The 20648-nt window shown below is 39.7% G+C and overlaps 1 protein-coding gene and 1 long non-coding RNA gene across 2 annotated transcripts in view; both read left to right on the top strand.

The window, feature by feature from the left end:
• LOC118635602 overlaps positions 1 to 11855 on the top strand; it is a 132288-nt gene extending 120433 nt beyond the window's left edge. The window contains exon 3 of the long non-coding RNA XR_004960539.1: positions 11499 to 11855. This is a non-coding gene — a long non-coding RNA (uncharacterized LOC118635602). The remainder of the gene's footprint in view (positions 1 to 11498) is intronic.
• Positions 11856 to 12800: 945 nt separating this feature from the next.
• GRPR (gastrin releasing peptide receptor) overlaps positions 12801 to 20648 on the top strand; it is a 42789-nt gene continuing 34941 nt past the window's right edge. The window contains exon 1 of the mRNA XM_036270231.1: positions 12801 to 13521. Within this exon, the coding sequence (XP_036126124.1) occupies positions 13127 to 13521 (395 nt within the window). The 5' untranslated portion in view covers positions 12801 to 13126. The remainder of the gene's footprint in view (positions 13522 to 20648) is intronic.

The following is a 20648-nucleotide window of genomic DNA, read 5'->3' as shown; positions in this document are numbered from 1 at the left end:
CTCTATTTATTGAGCATCACTATGTGTCATTTAATTCTCACAACTATCTTGTGAGTTAGAGATTATTATTCCTATTTTATAAATGATAAGCTAGAAATACATAAAGGTTGTGAATCTTGCCCCAGGTTGCATGTCTCAGTATTGACAGTTGCACTGTTTTTACCAATTTAACATGGTTCAGACCCATGCTCTTTGCTCCTCACCACATTTGGATGCATACATGGACACCCAGCAGTGAAAGCTAGGAAGAAATCATGTTCTTCCTAAACCACTGGGTGAAAATGACCAGGTCCTAGTATTCCCACTATGCTGGGTCTTTGGCTGGAAACTGCAGAGGGAGAGTGTGGCCTCAGCTCAAAAGTTAAGTTGGATCTTAAAGGCACTTAACAACGGGAGGTTCTCAACTAAACATATTCCTTGTAGCTGAACAATACATTTTGTATTGAAAGACCTGAAAAGTACATCTGCATGTTTTCATAGTTCCTCTGATGAAATGTCTACTAAAAGAGTACCCCACGGATGAAAGATAAAAGAAGATAAATAGATAAGCTCATAAGAGACCTGGTTTCCAACCCCCACTCAACATGAGTTTACTGTGACAGTCTCAACCTCTCTGGGTCTCAGTTTTCTCAGGTAAGAATGTGTGTGTGTGTGTGTTGGAGGGGGGAGTTCTATTGAAATCTGAGAAACATTTGAATATAGATAGCAAGAATTCTTATTTAGAAATCTCATGGAACTACAGTGGTATTAAGAGCTACAGTGGACTCTGGGCCAAATTGCCTGAGTTTGAAATCTGAGTTTTATTTAGCACTAATTGTGTAATCTTAAGTGAATTATAAAATCTCTCTGGACCTCGGTTTCCTTATCTTTAAAATGAGATGACTACTAGTACCTACCTAATAGGGTTAAAAATGGAAAAAGAAGATAGCATTTAGAATAGTTCCTGCTACATAGTGAATACTCAGCAAATGCTAGTTAAAACTCCCATTCCCTACCTACACGTGTTCCCACATACTAATACTTCTGAAAGGACCTGGAACTGAGAGTGAGAATTTAAGGGGCCAATGGATCCAGGTTAGGCTCAGCAGCAGTTATGTCTAAGGAAAAACTTTAGCCCTGCTTTCTGTATATCCTCTTTTATGAAAAAAAGGTAAAAAGCATTTTTCTTCAAAGTACATTTTGTGCTGCTTCTGGATTGTCTAGTGACAGGAGCCTCTCCTCATTCTTTTTCTGATCTGGTTGTTTTCACCTGAACAATTTTTTTAATTGAAGCATTTTTAAAAATTGTTCATTGAGTCTGCTCCCCTGACCAGTTGAAGTTACTGAATCTCAAGCAATATGCTTCAGAAGTCTATAAACATCATTGTCTCCTACAGCCTGCTGAGAGTTATTAACTTCCCATCCTTTTTTTTTTTTTTTTCTGGATTTTTGACAATGAGGCTTTCTTTGCTATAGCCATCATGAGGTGTCACCCTTAAGTCAGTCTCACAGCTGGGGAGGTGGGGGGGGGGAGTCTGGCTAATCTTTTCTCAAATGCAAATGGTTTTCACATTTTCAGCCCTTTGATTAAGGAAAGAGAATGTGCTTCAGAAATTGATTCCAATGGTACAAAACCAAAAGAGCAAGATTATTGTCAATCATAATCATGAAAAGGAGTGTTTACAAATTAAGGAAGAGAAGTAGATGTTTCTGAATGACTGCAACGAGGTTTTCCTAATTCCCAACAGAAGAATTTATCTGTTCATTTTGAAAGGTGGCATCTTCACTGTTGGCAAAGGAATGCAGAAATGGGATTAGGACAGGGAATAGACTGCAAGAGGGAAATGGAATATAATGCATCAAGCCTTGCTCTGGTTCTATGACTTGCTTCTATGTTATGAGATTAGAAACAGGGGCATGTTCATTGTTGTTAAGCATTGCCCTGAAGCCTAGCAGTGTTCTCAGCAAAATGGTGCATAAGTTGTCTCATGTTTTCATGAGGATGTTTCATCTTGTTTATTGAAAGAGGAAGCGCAGTTGAGCTCTTGTCACCACTGGGAACCAGTGTGTTCTCTCTACTCTACATCTTAAATTACTTTGATATTAAAGAAATGTAACTGTAGACATGAGACAGGAACTGAATATCCTGTTTACTTCCCTAGAGGCAAAATACACACACACACACACACACACACAAACGCACACACACACACACACACACACACACACACCAAAAAAAAAAAAAAAGGCAGAAAAACAAAAAACACAGGACACCATTGCCGAGGAAGAAACAAAAACCACAGCTGCTAGACTCTCCAGGTTTTTTCCCACTTGTTTTTTAGCTCCGTAATTATTTATCCTTATCTTCTACTTACTCATGTTTCAAAACACTTTTTTTCTCTTTCCTACTTGTCCATTTCACCTCCCAGGAGAACTCCAAGGTATGACTGTCTCTCTAGTTCTACCATTTGTGCCTTAAAAGCATGTGGTCTAGTGGTTAAGCACCCAGTTATCAGAACACACTATTAGCTGTGTAAATTCAGGTCAGTTGGTTCCTCTCCCTATACCTAATTTCCTCATCTGTAAAACGGATGTAAATGGTCCTATATCATAGAGTGGTTACAAGGACCCCATGAGGGAAAACATAAAACATCTAGAACCAATATTTGGCTCTTTCTATTATTATATCATCTGTCCTCACCCCTTCCCATGGATCCTGTACTACTTACCTAGCAATTTAAAGGAACAGAAGGGAAAACTGGCTAAGGGAAACATAAAAGTGATTGCTGGTAGTAGCTTTCTGGCAGGGAAATATGGGACATTTATCTGTCATTGAGGTATAAGAAGACCTTTTCTAGAATTTTTTCATAAGGGTCTAGAACAATCATTTGAGCCTATATAATCCATACAGAAAAATAAGGGTATAAGCATAGCCCTTTCTAATTTTTCTGACACCCATATAAAGAGCCTCATTTAACACACCTAGTCTTAAAAAGAATCGGGGCTAAAAATTGGTCTCACATTTTTGGCTTCTGTAGGACACAAGCAGAATTTAAAATATACTAGTATAGCCATGGGAAGGAATAAGAAAGAATAAGAGAGAGGGTAGTTACAAAAAGCAAGTCAGTTCATTTCACCACTGCATCTGAGACATTTTCCTAGAGTGACAATCCAACAGCCAGTGTGAAATCAGTTCCATCCCAAATTGTGTGGGCTCCATGGCCTCTAATTGACGTGGAGTAGAGGAAACGCATATTGGAATGGCTGGAATGATGATGCCACCCTTCTGGGAAGCTCCACTTTATGCTAGTCAGCCAAGGCCTCGAAAGTAAATGTGTATCTTGCTTGGCATTATTAATCCTGTTAATATTAAATTACATTTTGACAAGCTTTAATAGTGGAGGATTTGAAACATACAAAATAGACAGATGCATAACATGAACCCCTACATACCCTTCACCTATTTTCAACTTTTATCAACTCAGGACCAAGCCTGTTTCATTTTGTTCCTACCTACTTCTCTACTTTCCAAGTGATTTCGAAGCAAATATTGGCTATCATCATTTCATCCATAAGGACTTCGGTAAGTTTCTCTGAAACAGAGGTTGGCAAACTCTGTCCTTTGAACCAACCTTCTGTTTTATAAATAAAGTTTATTGTAATGCAGCCACACCCCCTTGTTTGCCTATTGTCTAGTGGCTGCCCTCCACAGAGACCCTATGGCCCACAAAGCCTAAAATATTTACTATTTTGCCCTTTAAGAAAAAGTTTGCTGACCCCTACTCCAAAGGATAAGGACTTTTAAAAACATAACTACAAATAGCATTATCACACCTCCAAAATTAACAATAGTTTACTACACAGTAACTTAAAATTGTTTAGGCCTTCATACCTTTTTTAAAAAAAAAAAAAGAAGAAGTATTTTTTTCTTTATGGATTTTAGAGAGAGGGGAAGGGAGAGGGAAAGAGAGATAGAAACATTGATGAGAGAAAACATTGGTTGGCCTCCTGCATGCCCCCCACCGGGGATCGGGCCCACAACCTGAGCATGTGTCCTGACCGGGAATTGAACTAATGACCTCTTGGTACGTGGGTTGACATTCAACCAGTGAGCCACACGGCTGGGCAGGACTTCATACCTTTTAATATGTCTTCTTATTTGTTATCGCACTTGAATCTCAATGTCATTAATGAAAACCTTAATGTCATTTAAATCTCTTTTATAGTAGAAACAAAAATGTAAGCATAGAAAGTTTAAAAGTGATTTCATCAAAGGCAGATAACTAATAAGCAATTTGAATAAAATTCTGCCTCAAAATAAAATAAAATAAAATTCTGCCTCTAATATATTGTGGCAGGGTAAGGGGAAACTTGAATTCTACAGTATGTGAATGATAAATCCCCTGTATATTTCTCAGTTGTTCCATTTCAGTAGTATTTGACTTGAAGAACCTGGTATGGAATCTATATTTCAGACATGACTTGGAGCTAATTTAAGGTAAACCTCATTCAGGCAGTAAAAATAAGAGTTTTTTTTTATTGAGTGAGAGTTCCCATGGAACCACTCTGAATCTGAAGTACTATAGTGGCGCCTGGAGAAAAATCTACTCACTGGTAATCCAGTTTCTTAGCACCTTCCTTAGAGAAGAACGTGCTATATTATTTTACAAGCTGAAGAAAAAGGATGAAATGTGAGGTGTGGAGATTCACTTTAGTTACATGAGTACCCAGAGTCTTGGGGTGCATCCCAGCCTTTTTGTCCCACAAAGCTGTCTGGAAACAAAATAAAAGCCAGACTTTCTCATTAGAAACCTGATGGCATTTTTATTGGTCTACCCATGAGATAATACTCCACCTTTGAGGATAAAATCCAAGAAAGTATATAAAAGTGGGAAATAGTCACAGAAAATCCAATTGTACTTCAAAAACTGAGAAAATTAGTTTCCATTTTCATGTGACCTGAAACTTTGTACAATCGAAGGTTGTTACTGAGTAGTTTCCAGATTGTTTAAAGGGAAAGCTTGTTTATATTTATAAACTGGCTTTCTTTTTTAAAAAAAAATTGAAAATGTTTTCCTAATTAGGCAATTAGCTTCTTGAGGGTGGGACCATTGCTTGTTAATTTTTGTATTTCCAGGGCCTAAAACTGGGTCTGGCAGGGAGTGTCACTTATGATAAGTGGTGTCAAATGGTTATTGCATAATGTCAACATCACTACTTTAGGTGTGAGCCTAGTCATATTTCTAGTCATTAAAAAGGAAGCCCCCCACCCAAATAATAACTACAGTGGAGAATCCTGGAAGACACCACATTGACCAAGTGGTCAAGGTCACATCACTACTGATAAATCATGTGGATACCATGCAGCCTTCATTTGGCTAAATAATGACCCCCAGTGATATCCAAATCCTGATCCCTGGGACCTGTGATTATGTTATATGGCAAACTTTATGTGGCAAAAGGGACTTTGCAGACCCAGTTGAGATGGGGAGATTATCTTGGATTATCTGGGTGGGCCCAGTGCATTCCAAGAGTCCATATGAGAGGGAGGCAGAGAGAGATTTGACTTTGGAAGAAGAGAAGGCAATGTGATGACAGTCAAGGAATGGTGGGAGCCTTGAAAAGCTGGAAAAAGCCAGGAACAATATTCCCTGGAGCTTCCAGAAGGAACAAGACCTGCCAGCACCTTGATTTTAGCCCTGTAAGATTCATTTCAGACTTCTGGCCTTCAGAATTGTAAGAGAATACATTTCTGTTGTTGTAAGCCACTCAATGTATGGCAATTTATTATAACAGCATGTAATACATTCCCCCTTATATGTGGTGAGACGAACATCTCAGCACCTCACCTTTATGGTTTTTCTCCCCAAAATCCATATCCCTAGTCTCATAATTAAAAGATATTAGATAAACCCAAATGGAAGAATGTTCTACCAAATACCTAAGACACTTCAAAAGTGTCAAGATCACGGAAAACAGTAAAGTCTGAGAAACTGTCACACATAAAAAAAAAAAAAAAAAAAAAAAACTAAGGAAGCATGATGACTAAATGCAGTATGGTACCTTGAACCGGATCCTTGAACAGATAATGACAGTAGTAGAAAGACTGGTGAGATCTGAATAATGTCTATAGTTTAGATAGTACTGTTGTACCCATACCAACTTCTTAGTTTTTTGGGTTTTTGTTTGTTTGTTTGTTTGTTTGTTTTATCCTCGCCCGAGGACATTCTTCCATTTTTTTGTTCAGATGGAGTGGGAGGAAGAGAGAGGAAGAGAAAGAGAGAGAAACATCAACGTGAAAGAGACACATCGAGTGGCTGCCACCCGCATGACCAACCAGGGCTGGGGAAAAACTGCAACTGAGGTACGTGCCCTTAGCGGGAACTGAACCCCAGTCTCTCTGGACCACAGGCTGACGCTCTAACTGCTGAGCCAAACTGTCCAGGGCCCAACTTCTTAGTTTTATAGATGTCAATAATAGAGAAAACTGGGTGAAGGGTATATGGGAGCTCTTTGTACTATGATTTCAAAATAAAATGTTTAAAAAGGAGCCCATCCTAGCAACATGTTGTCTTGTTAGATCTTTTATCAGAGGTGGGAATATAGGGATGTTTCAGGGAGTCTAGGCCCACACTGATCAGATTCTCCCAGGAGAGAGGAAAAAAGAGCTAGAAAGAGAAATGACTGAGGTATCCCTCTCTGACTCTATTGCTTTAGGTGGCACTGGGTGGTACTAATGCCTCCAGTTGTCCTGGAGCATTGGCAAGGGGAAAATGCCATTGCACTTTAATGGATGAAGACTCCATGGCACAGAACAGTTCAGTGGTAAATTATGTTCATTGAATTGATTTGACTTGCCCATGCTCACTGAGCAAATGTGGAAATGGAATATAAATTGTTTAATTTCCAGGTATATGGTGGCTGGGCAAGAAAATTCAGCTCATTCACAATATCTTAAAAATACATATATTTTATTTCAGCCTCCATTAACTTTTCTAGATATGAGCACACTTTTCTTTCCCTCACATCCTATCTGACCACTCAAAGTTCAACTCTGGTTTATAACACTTTTCTGTTATATCTTTTTAGTTTTATTTGTCTTTTGGTGTTTTTCACCTCTTCCCCTCTTTGTCACTTTACTTACCAGGTATTATCTATTGCTGTACAACAAATTACCATAAAACAGTAGACTAAAACAAAAAATATTTAACTCACAGTCTCTGTGGGTCAGGAATGTGGGAATGGCTTGACTGCTGGTCCTGGCTCACAGTGTCTCTTGAGATTGTAGTCAAGACATCAACTGGAGCTGCAGGCATCTGAAAGCTTGTCTGAGGCTAGAGGATCCACTTCCAAAGTGACTTACTGACTAGCTGTTGACAGGAGGCCTCAGTTTCTCACCATGTGGACCTGTCCATAGGATCACTTGAGTGTCCTCGTGACAAGGTGATTGACTTTCTTCAGAGCAAGTGATCTAAGAGAGAGTGCATGGAGGAAGCTGCAATGTCCTTTGTCATATAATCTTGGAAATTACACACTATCACTGAGGTCTCATTCTGTTTGTTAGGAACGAGTCACTAAGTGCAGCTCACATCCAAGGGAAGGGAAATTAATGTCCACCTCTTAAAGGAAATAATATCAAGAGCTGGTGGGCATACTTAGAAACCATCATACCAGGTGTTTTCTTAGTCTTGGGTCTGACTGAATTTGTCTTTTACTCTAGGCTATTTCTGGGCATCTACATTTACTCCTGCAGCTTGGTGAGGCTCAAAATGAAATTTGACTCTTTCTTTCAGCAGACTCCCTGCATCTCTTTCCTAAATTTCCAAGCCCCGTGAAAAGTCACAGAGTGTTAAGAAAAGAGAAGGGAACTTGAAATAATCCCAGCATTACAGGATCTGGATATAGTTATCTGTCTCCTTTGTTCCTGCTGCAGCACTAAAATTTGACATCTCTGATTCTTCTCAAGCAAGGGGTGCTGCAATGTTTTAGGCAGCTTCTCCAAGGTGCTGTCACAAATATAATACTAAAATCATACTCAGTACCCACTGACTTTCACCACACCACCTTCTTCTCAGAGGCTAACATGACCTGATCCTCGGTGAGCCTTTCTCTATACATTTAAACTACTTGGCATTCAGAGTTCTGGTTCTCAGGCACTCCTCTTAATTATTTATCTCTCTGCCTTCAGACTTCAGCTCTCATTTCCATTTACTTCTGTACTTACCCTTGTTCATATAGTGAACTCAATACACCTAAAGTTAGATTGTGCATTTTCCTCCAGATTGGCCTCCCTCTTGCCCTTGCTCTTTATTCTCTGGATCATGAGCCTAAAATAAGAATTCACCATCTTGGGTTTCTCCATTGCTTATATTGCTTACATTTGTAATGGGATTCTTGCCCCTGTATTGTAGCAAAAACAGCTTATATGCCATGCAGCCTGGAACAATTCCCAGCCATTATCAGGGATATAAAAAAGCCCCAATTCAGTGGCTCTTCACTCCTCTTTATGTTGGTCCAGTTGCTGGTTCCATTCTGAACTTAAGATTTTAGTCTCCTGTCTGTTCCCAGTTCTTGCCCTTGTTTCTTAATCTTTTCTGCCAGATCACTCTAATGTGTAGGTCAGTACTTCTCAGACTTTAATGTGCATGTGAATCCCTGGGGATCTTGTTAAAATGCAGATTATGATTAAGAGGTCTGGGATGGGGCCTGAGATTGTGTATTTCCAGCAAGCTCTCAGGTGATGCACGTGCTGTTGGCTCAAGGAGCATTCTTTGTGTAGAAAGGGCTCATAGCAGCATTCTTCTGAATGTGCTTCCTTGCTTACCCTCTCCCTCCCCAGAAGGAAAAGCACAGGCACTATCATGTTGTTATGATCTCTGGATATTTTACTGTCTGCATCACTGGTCCCCACAATACAAGAGTGAGAGAATCCCCCGGGGATCTTGTGAAAAAGACTCATTCTTGGGTTCCATCTCTGGAAATCCTGATTCAGTAGGTCTGGGATAGGGCCTCTAGATCTGTATTTTTAAGAAGCACCCCAGGCAATCTTGAGGATTTTTTTAAGAGTCAGTGTCATATAGGCTAAAGTGCAACTGAAATCTTAATGTAAAGTCTTCCCCAGAAGATCCAATTTTATTTATTTCTCATTACTCCCCTTCAAACCTTTGTTCCAGGCACGCTGTCTCTCAAACAGACCCAGAGCATCCCTTTGTCTTTACTCTGATTCCACTTACAAATTCTACCCACTCTATAATAATGTATCATGCTTATGTATGCTCACTGTCACTCTACCAAGAACACTAACTACTGGAATCCACAGTGCCGTGCACATAGCTGGTGGGAAGAGACTTTATCTCCACTCTCTTTGGTCCTGTCAAGTCTGCCTATCCTCTCAAATTTTACCAAGTCACTGCCCCCTCATATTCAAGTCCCACAGAAAATCCACTTTTCTGTAAGAATGGAAAATGTGACTTGTTTGACTGAAATAGAATAACTGACACCCCTGCTCTGACACATAAGAAAGGATGCTGAGTCACACTCCAATTCTATTCGGAAACTGGAGTCCCTGAGGACAGGGACTTTGTATTATATTTATTCTATGTCATTCATAAGTCAAAGGCATCTCATACTCATCATTAAATAAAAAGCTAAGTAAATGTCTAAATATGTTTCATGATCTGCTGGAAGGTGACGCATAATAGTAGGAAGGGAAAGAGTCATTACAGCCAATTAGTTGAAATGACATCAAAATTATCTAATTAGTTTTTTAAACATCCTTGCTCCCAGAAAATATTAGGTGTTGAACCTCAATATAACTTCACTCCTAAAATACCATTAGAACAAGTCTCTAAGGCTGTGGAACACATAAGGCTAACACCAGCCCTGACAAATCAATATCTATCAATATCTAACTTACATGGGTAGAAACACTAATGGCCCAGTTCGATTTAAGAAGTGAAGCTAACTCTACATAGAGGGGTATCTAAAGAAATAACAAGAAACAACATCCAGAAGTCCTCTTTGTGAACCAAAAATATGCCCTCTGGACCAAACTTCTTTAAAAAAAAACAACAAGATCTATCACAATCTCACCCAAACCTGCCTCTAGCTGCATTTCACACTGATTTTCCCCCACCCCTCGTCTTCTAATCTGGATGGCCTTTCTGGATTTGTAACTGTCCCCTGCTCAATGCCATGCTCTTTCCTTTATGCCTGTGCCCTGGGAGCATTGTTTTCTCCCTTCAAAAAGTTCTGCCAAACACTTAACCCTTAAGATCAAATGTCATCTTTTCTGAAGAAAAGGTAGTTGCTTAATCCTAGGGAGGGGATGGGGTCTAAATTGTGACTTTTTCTAAGAAACCAGAGTTTATTTTTATTTGAATAATATTCAGAAGGTTGAAAGGCCCAAAGATATTTTGTTTAATATAATATTATAGCCAGGTGCTGGTTGTTGCTACCTCTGTTTCAAAATTCTCAGGACAACCCTTGATAGTTCAATGCCTCACTAATTCTTCTAGTCTAAGAGTGGTAAACTCCTCTAAGTTTTGTCATGATTCATACAAGGCTACCCCTCCAGTAATGATGACAAAATAAAAGCCAAAAGCAATCATTGTCATTGAGAGGAAGAAAGGTAATTGATCAGAGAAGAAAACCACCACAGCAATTTTGAGAAGCAAAATTATTAATCCAGTATAGAACAAACAGAAGCGGTTGCAGAATCTACGTAAAAACCCTTCTTGTGTTATTCTTTTAAATGTTTTTATTGATTTTTTACAGAGAGAGAGAGATAGAAACATTGAAGTGAGACCCCCTACTGGAGATCGAGCCCACAACCCAGACATGTGCCCTGCCTGGGAATCAAACCAGGACCTCTCAGTCCATGGGACAATGCTCAATCCACTGAGCCACACCCACAGGACATATTTTTGAAACCAAGTCCTCTGACTATGAGCTGAGTAGTTGGAATCATGATAAGTAGTCTTATAATAACATGTATCTTCATGTTATTTTTCTCAAGCTCTTGCACAGTGTCTGAAAACTGGTAGATGTTTGATAAATGTCTTTCCAGTAAATGGAGGACTTCCCGATTCACCTGTAGGAGTAGGACCTTTTGCCTATTGATCTGAGGTCAATTGCTCTTCTGACCTTATTGGGCTTTTCTAAAGTAAAATCACAATAAAAATAAAATGAAAAATAAAAATTTCTCTCAATTACAACAATAATAGTTATAGCAATAACAGCTAATAGTAATTGAGCACTTACTATGTGCCAAGTATTATGAAGTCTTAACATGGATAATTTTGTTTAACTTCACAAATTATTCCCACTTTACAGATAAGGAGCTTGAAGCTTTAGACAGCAAGTAACTTGCCAAGGTAATAAATGAGGGAGCCAGGATTTAAGTACAGATTTCATATACTGCATTAAGATACACCGCTAGCAACTAATCAACTAGGCTCCTGGTTATTGACTCATTATTGGTGATGCTGATCTCCACTGAGAAACTCTTCCCCCTCCAGGTATGCAGCATCAAACTGCTGCTGGCTGAGAAGAGCACGGGCCCTTTGGATTTATGGAAGGAGCATGGTGACCATCTCAGTATTATAAACTGCCACTGAAAATTTCCATGACAACACAGTCGGAGGCTTTCTTGCTGGGCCCTGGCATGTTGATAAGTGCAAGCTTCTTTATTCCTATGGACTCTGAAAGAAAACAAACCTCCAATGACAACACCTACTAGTAACTGGCTTCCTGTGATGTTCCTTCGATGGAGCTGGTTCCACATAAGTCTTGAGGATACACCCTTGTAATGTATTTTTAAATTGTTGGCTAAAGGTCTAAGCTCCAATTTAATAGTATCTCCTCAATAAAGCCTTTCCTGGAATCCTGTCCACTCTAAGTTGTTTTTCTCCACACCGTTATTCCTCAGTATTCTATCCATAACTCATTTACAGTTTATTTCCCACTCAGGACGTAAGAGGAAATTTGCTATAAAATGTGGCAAGCATTCAGCAAAACAAATTGCAAATAATTGCATCAAAATGACAATTCATGTCATTTTCAGATCTAATGAGAAAAGACCTATTTTTCTGGAAAAGACCTTTGAGAGTTAAGAATACATCTGGCTTCTGATTTAATTTATCCTGGTAGAGGGAATGAAAATGGCCTGGCAAACCCACAGGAAAAGCATGTGTGTTCTGCTTCTGGTTTTTCCTAGAGGTCAGTTACTGAAGGTTTCAAGCATGAGTCCTGTGCTATTTTTCCTCAGTAGTATCCCCATTCAAAGAGGCCGTAGGAAGGCTGAGTAGGACAACTCACACATAGACACCCTGTGCATCTGTGTGCATTTCACTCAGAGACAGACTTCATTAGAGCAATCTTATTTAACCTGTCATTCTAACTTATTGGAAAAGATGAAAAATAGGATTTGCGTTCCATCTGGATTCTTGGGCATAGCATCAGAAAGATTTCTAGTGCCTTTGCAGAGTGCTAGCAACACATTAAATACCTACCATAGGTGCTGCATCTTAAATGAGAAGCCAAAGGTATCTGTTAAAGCCCTGTGGGCATTGGAACCCCAGTCTGCTGGTGGAGAGTAGGCGACTGGGCGGTGATTGAAGTGTCCAGCAGGGGGCTGGCATTCTCTGTCTATAAGTAGCCCTGGTTCCTCTTCAGAGCCTCAGCTCAGCACTGCTGCCGGTTGCTAGTGAAGCCAGTGACGTGCAAAGCATCCTGCCTATAGGATTTGAGGCTTTCTCAGTGCAGTTTTTTTCTATCCACTTTAAACCTTCAGGGTCTAAGTATCAGGAAAGACAGGAAATGCCGTGTGAAAATAGCAGACTAAAAGTTCTTAGTTAACTGCAGCAAGGGAGACTCGGACAGGAATACAAAGTGGGTTTAATTCTAAGTCCTTTTGGGACTGAATTTAGAAATATATTGCATTGGCCATGTGAAGATCAGAGCAGGACCAGCATCAAAATAGTGACAGACAGTTTTGAATGCCATGGTCTATGTATACTCAGAGTCTTTTTATTAAAGAAGATAAAGAGCCTAGCAGAGATTGTGTCCTCTTCTTCACGCAACTGCAAAATCAAAAGTTAAGGAACAGCATCTGAGGGCACTTTTTAGTTGGGAAAGAATCTAGAGGATGGCTCTAAATGATTGCTTGCTTCCGAATGTGCCCTGCAACATCTCCAGTCACAGTGTGGATCTCCCCATGAACGAGGACTGGTTCCACCCAGGGATCCTCTATGTCATCCCTGCAATTTATGGGGTCATCATTCTGATAGGCCTCATTGGCAACATCACCCTGATCAAGATCTTCTGTACCGTGAAGTCAATGAGAAATGTACCAAACCTGTTCATCTCCAGTCTGGCTTTGGGAGACCTGCTCCTCCTGGTAACGTGTGCTCCCGTGGATGCCAGCCGGTACCTGGCTGACAGATGGCTGTTTGGCAGGATTGGCTGCAAACTGATCCCCTTTATACAGCTTACCTCGGTGGGGGTGTCTGTCTTCACACTCACAGCTCTCTCGGCCGACAGGTAAGTACCAGAGGACAGTTACATTCTTTCTGAGGGTGCTGGATGCCTGGGTAAATGAGCTACCACGTTGGGACAAATGTGGAAGTTTTACTCAAGCTCAGATTCCCTTCCAGGCATGTTTTAGTTCTGGGCATTACTTCTTGAGTTTTACCTGTTGGTTTAAGAAAGAAAAGTGAATGAATGGCAGGGGGGAAAGGAGGCAAGTGAGAAAAACAATCTCAGCATAAAATGGAGGTGCATTTTCTGGAGACAAATCGGTTTGGCATGGCTTTTTCTAACTTTTCCCTCCTGCAAAATTAGTTGACCCGTGAGGAAAAAATCACAACTAACAGAGTTTAAATCCCAGGCAAATGTCTCTTAGAAGCAATTCAAAATCTTCAGGGAACAGAAAAGCCCCACTGCATTTCTAATTCAAAATATTCTTTCAGAAGTGACCAACAGGAGAAAAGAAGTGGCATTTCCTTGAAATTCATTTTCCTTACTTGAACTTTTCTCACAGCTGACTTTGTATTTGGCTCTCTGTAACCCAACGGTTTGTGTGCTGGTTTTTCTAAGAATCTCCTAAGTGAAATCAAGCATTATTGGATTTTTTTCTTGAGAAAGCTCCGTTCCAGTTTGATTTTGAATTTTAATGTCTTTGGTGATGTACTTCCATATACAGTACTTTTGGAGTTTTGGTTTGGGGGGGCAATCAGTACAATGTTTTATTCTGAAAAAATAATATTTGTGAACTGCATTTCTTGCGCATTTATATTTATTCATTCTTAAAAATGCATATTCATTATTTGAATGCCTGCTTGAATTAACCAGTCAGGAAACACCTGCAGGATGTTCATACAAGTTGCTGAACACATCGTATGCACTTCTGAGTCTAGAAACTGGACACAATAATGAATACACTCCAGACACATCATAGACCAGATGGTCAAATCAAGAAAAAAATGGTACAGTGAACCAAAGACCATAAATTTTTATTTTAAAATCAACTGTACGTTATGGTGTTAAAGATACATAAAGATTTGAAAGTGTACCAGGAAAGGCATAGAAGCAGCCCCTGAAAATGTATATGCTAAAGAAAATGTCCCACATTTTAATACATGTGGTGCTGGATTCTCATTTTGTAGAGGAACAAACAGTTCCCAGGTGATCTGGTTTTGTTGAGTAATGGACAAACAAGATAGTGTTATCAGTATTTGTAGACATGTGTTTACACTTAGCTGCCTGAAGTACACTGCTCAGCACACACCACATTTTCAAAGATTGAAAACTAACAGCCCAGAAATGAGGTTTGCACATCACACCGGCTGGACAGGGTCTCTCCATTCCCGTTCCTCACCCCCAGCCTTCTGTGACCATGAACATTTGCCCACAGGGTACTAATGACCACAGGCAGTTTCAAGTATTGATTCAGGGCAGGCAAACTCTGGAGCTGGCAGAAGGTCTGGAGCCCATTACCAATGGCCGAGGGCACCTCAGGATGAGGGAAATTTTCTTGATGGGAATATGAGATTTTTGTTTCCGGGTGTGAGAGCTGTGGTACAGATGGTGTTTACTGTCTTCTTGGTGGAGGCGGGGTGGGGGGTGCAGAGAGGAAAGTGAGAGCATGGGATGTAAAGATGTAGCTGCACAGAACCCTTCTCTGGAGTTTCAGAGCAGACCAAGTGCATCATCAGCAAAAAGGCACTTTCAAAAGCTGGGTTGCAACTTTGTCAGCTCTAATATGCTTTCGGTGAGTTTATAGTTACTGTGCATCCTTCCCAAGTCCATATAACTTTTTGTGTTTTGCTAAGGCTTATAAAGGCTGATGTATCACCTGAATCACAGGTAGTGCATCTAACCAGTTTCAACAAGAATAGGGACTGAGCTACTTAAATAATGTAAGACCGTACATATCTACTGATCTCATTTTTTAAAAGATGTTGGAGCTTTATAACAACCTCATGAGGTTGGCAGGATATATATATATATATATCCTGCCATATTGTACATGGGTGGATATATATATATATATATATATATATCCACCCATGTACAATATCTATTTTTTCTCAATAAGGTATAATCTATATACAGTAAGCTGAACAAATGTACAGTTCAATATATTTTTACACATGTCTATATAACAACATAACCACCACCCAGATGGAGATATGGAACAGTTCCAGCACCCTAGGAGTTTCTTTTATGCTCCTTTCCAGGTAATACCCACCCCTATAAAGAGCCAATCACTATTCTCAGTTTATTATTATAGATTATTTTTTCCAGTTCATTAATCTCTTATAAATGGAATCCTACTTCTTATGCTTATAATTATGTTTGTGACAATCACCCATCTTGGTGTACATAGCAGTGGTTTGTTCTTTTAAATTATCATGTAGTATTCCATTGTATGAATATACCTCAATTTATTTATCCATTCTAATCCTAACGGGCATTGGGTTGTTTCCAATTTAGGGTTGATGATAACCTGCTCTGGATATTCTTATTCATGCCTTTTGAGGTACTTAAGTATTTGTTTCTCTAGGGTATATGACTGGGAGTGCAATTGCTAGATCATAAGGGGCATATACTTAGTAAATATTGTCAAAGAGTTATCTAAAGTGGTAGTCTGTAGTGGATAGATTGGTAAAAGGGTGAACCAGAAGACCCTCCAAACTCTATGAACATCACAATTACTGGAGAGCTTTTAAAGTATACAGATTCTTAGCCTCCATTTTAATCGACTGAATCAGGGCTTCTAAAGTGTGAGCAGGCACAGCCATAATCACTCATCTCAACCTCCCTTCTGCAGTCCTCCAGGTGAACTTGAGTCTTTGTTAATATGAAAACAATAACATTTTTTCTAGAACAGTTATACAGATGCCACTATGTCAAAGGGAGGCTTCAAGGCAGTCCCAGAAACCAGAATTCTGGCTTTTTCATGGCCAACCAATTGCAGATTTCCATCCAAGTTCCTTCATATTAGTCCCTGCCTTCCCTCTCCTTCCATGCTCTCTTCCCTTTACATACACACTGATGTACTCATACATGGTAGTTACACTGAGTTCCTGACTCTGCTTTCTTGCTTATGCTGTGTCTCACGCACTCTCCAAAATGATTTCTTATTTCCTAAATAGAAGACTCCTTTCCCCATCCTGTGTAATATATGGCTTGGAATGGACATTGATAGCCCTGCACTTGAAGCTTTTTTTCTGCCATTACTACCTATAAGAAGGAGTCAGACCAAGTCACTTAACTCTCTGACCTTAGTTGAATTATCTATAAAATAATAGAATTGAGCTAGATTATTTCAAAGATCCCTCCAAGTTTTAAAATCTTATGTTTTGCTTTGTTTTTTGCCCGACTGAGGTGGCTCAGTGGTTGAGCATCAACCCATGCACCAAGAGGTCACCGGTTTGATTCCCGGTCAGAGCACATGCCCAGGTTGTGGGCCCGATCCCCAGTGGGGGGCATATAGGAGGCGGCCAATCGACGTTCTCTCTCATCGATGTTTCTATCTCTCTCTCCTTCTCCCTTCCTCTCTCTCTAAAATCAATAAAGAAAAAAATTAAAATAAAATAAAATCTTGTGGTTTTTTTTAATGTCATGTTGCTTATCGTTTGGAATCTGGCTCAAGCCTCCTCCTTAAGCCCCAAATTGGACAATTCTAGCCCAAATTTCCTAACCCTCTTCTAAACATGAGACTTATTATCTGAGACATAAATTATCTTGTGACATCTTTCACCTTGGTGTTTTTAAATATTTCACTCATTTGTCTTCTTTTTAGCCTTTTATATTTTTCATTGCTTTAGCTTTTCAAGTAGTTTAAGAATGTTGAGGACAAAGATTTCTTATCTATTCTTATATCTTCCACAGTGCCTCACATGATTCCTTGTACCACATGGGTGGTCAATAAATATTTATCGATTAATATTATGGTTAATTAATGCATACTTTTTTCTTCTCGTTCTAATTATTCTTTCCCATTTTGGGGAATTTATCTGAAAGCATACTTTAAAAATGTATTATGCAATCACCTTCTTCTTGTTTGTTCCTCTCTATTAAGCTTTCATTATTTGGGTAAATGAGAGAAAAGCTATTCTTTGTGAGTCAGTGACTAGATTCAGAAGATAAATAGATGGGTGGATAGATGGAAAGATAAATAGGTAGATGGGAAGATGGATGGGTGGATGGATAGATGGATGGATGAGTGGATGAGTGAATGGGCAGATGGTGGACAGATGGTTGGATAGATAGGTGAATGGCTGGATAGTTGGATATACTTTTTACATAATGGTCTTTCCCACTAGATGCCCATCTCTGTACTAGGTGCCTCAATATTGTGTAAATGGAATTTAAGACCTGAATTGGACCTTCAGCAGGAAAAGGGTAAGTAGAGTTTGTGTTTTCTTTTCCAGTAAGTATAAAGTTTAAAGCTGGATTTAATGTTGACAGCATATAATGCCCAAGTTATGTTGTATGTGATTCAGTATTATTGTGCAGTGTTATTTCTGCTAGAATGGAGCTGGCAGAATGAGTCCTGAGGACAGACAAATGTAGCAGCTCTACTGTAACGTGGTCCTTGTTTGATTCCATGGGAGACTGAAAGTTCTCCTTCCCTTGTGACTTGGAATGTGTAAAGAAACAGGAACGTTTTACACTTCTTGAAGTACAGATTCTTTGAATTCATTGCCAGGAATTTATGAGATATTGTAGTTTTCAGCCTGTCCTGACACCTAGAACTGTGTGATCCAACATGCTAGCCACTAACCACATATAGGTATTTAAATTTAACTTAAATAAAACTAAAAATTCAGTTCTCTAGTCACACAAACCACATGTCAAGTGCTCAGTAGCAATATATGACTCTTCTGGACAATGCAGATACAGAGCATTTCCATCATTGCAGAAAGTTCTATTGGACACTGCAGAAGAGAGTTTGCTCTGTGTCTTGGGATCCAAATCTCTTTCTCAAGATCCATGTTAGCTGCTCTCACTCATTGAGGGTATCAGGAATTCCTCAGATAAGCAAATATCAATGCCTCCCAGGTATACAGTCTCTTCTAGTCTTTAAAATATCTTCTATTGAAAAATACCCCAAAAATAAGAGAGAAGAAACCAGGCAGCCCAATACAATTCCTAGCCATAGACTTAGGGAATTTAGGCATCCCATTGATATGTTTTGAGACCTTCTGAAGAATACATGTGGACTGCCCTGGCCAGTTTGGCTCAGCAGTTAGAGCGTCGGCCTGCTTTCCAGAGAGGCCCGGGTTCGGTTCCCGCTAACGGCACATACCTCGGTTGCAGTTTGTCCCTGGCCCTGGTTGGTCGAGCGGGTGGCGGCCACTGAATGGGTCCCTTTCACATTGATGTTTCTCTCTCTCTCTCTCTTCCTCTCTCTCCCTTACACTCTATCTGAACAAAAAATGGAAAAATGTCCTCGGGTGAGGATAAAAAAACAGAAGACCAAAAACAAACAAAGAAACAAACAAACAAAAAGAATACATGTGGATTTCACTTTCCGGATCTGGATTATGAATTTCTGTCTGATCCTTCCATCTTCTTTGGCCAAGTCCTTTTCCACCTGCCAGTCTGTCTTTCTATCTTCCTCTCCTAAGACTCACCAGAACAAACACTGCTCCAGCTAAACTCTGTTTCTCATTGTCTCGCATATGTACCATCTGACTTCTCCCCTCTCTGACTTCATTTCCTCCTACCTGATGGCCAGGCTCTATTCCCTCCATGTATCCAAATCCTAGCAGTCCTTCAAGGCTCACTTCAAATCCTTTCTCTCTAATGAAGCATTACCTGATCTTTTCTTTCACTGTTTTTCACCCCTTCCCAAGATGTTTTTGCCTGTTCATTAAATACCAAATCTATCCCACCTTGTATTCCTATGTCTTTTTTGTAGCTATGTTTTCTACTTCCTTAATTATATGGGAAGCTCCATGGGGTCTCTGTTTTTTATGACACCTAGGAACACCTTACATCTAATAATAGAACAATAAAAACAGCTTGTTTGAGCAGTAACAAAATGATAAAGTCCAACAGCTACAAATAAAGTTCAAACCCTTGTAAATGGTGTTCTGAGACTCAGTTTCTAATGCGGAGTGGGGTTCCCCACATCTCCAACAGGCAATTCTCAGAACACCAGCTGGTTATCAGATTTCACAGTTCTATAAGGCTGCAACATCCACTCCCTCCCTCCTCCCAATTTCAGGCACCAGTCACAAGTCCAGGTTGTTACTTATACTTCTGACCAACTGGCTATAAATCAAAGGTTCCCATAATCCTCTCTTGTCAGGTTTGATTAATTTGCTAGAGTGGCTCACAGAACCCAGAGAAACATTTTTCTTACAAGATTACTGGTTTATTATAAAAGGATATAACTCAGGAACAGTACGATGGAAGAGATGCATAAGGCAAGGTATGGGAAAGAGCACAAAGCTTCTATAGGCTCTCCAGTGCATCACATCTCTGAGAGTTCACCAACCTAGAAGTTGTCCTTTTGAGTTTTTATGGAGGCTTCATTACATAGTCATGATTGATTAAATCATTCGTCATTGTCAATTGATTCAACCTCCAGCACCTCTCCTCTTCCTGGAGGTTGTGGGGGAAGGGGAGAGTGAGACTGAAAGTTTCAACCCTCTAATCACATGATTGGGTCTCCTGGTGACCAACCCCCATCCTTCAGTGATTTCCAAAATTTGCCTCATTAGCATAACAAAAGGCACTTTCATCACTCTCAACCCTTAGGAAATTCCAAGAATTTTGTGTGCTGTGAGCTAGGGACTGTGGACAAAGACAAAATATATATGAGAAATATATTTTGGTTATCTGAATGACCGAATTCATATTTCTTATAAATCCTAATATCATGCCTTATTTGACACAGAAATCAAAAGAGATGATAGAATCAGGCCTTGTCACAACAAATTCAGAATAGAGTCAGACTAGAACCCTGCTCTCCTCATTCCAAGTCCCAGTTAACTTCAAGGGAGCTGGAAACTTTTCTTCAGAAACCATCAAAACACAGAGTCTAATTTTATTTCCCTTCTCTGGCCAGTGGGAACTACTGATCCCAAGCCCTACTGTTTTGAGGGAAGATTCCCTGAGTGACTCCAAGGTAGTCCCTATCTAAGGTTCAT

Source organism: Molossus molossus, unplaced genomic scaffold (assembly GCF_014108415.1).
Source record: "Molossus molossus isolate mMolMol1 unplaced genomic scaffold, mMolMol1.p scaffold_m16_p_2, whole genome shotgun sequence".
Taxonomy (NCBI): Eukaryota; Metazoa; Chordata; class Mammalia; order Chiroptera; family Molossidae; genus Molossus; species Molossus molossus.
Note: the sequence above shows the minus strand (reverse complement) of the source record. Positions and strands in the feature narration are given on the sequence as shown.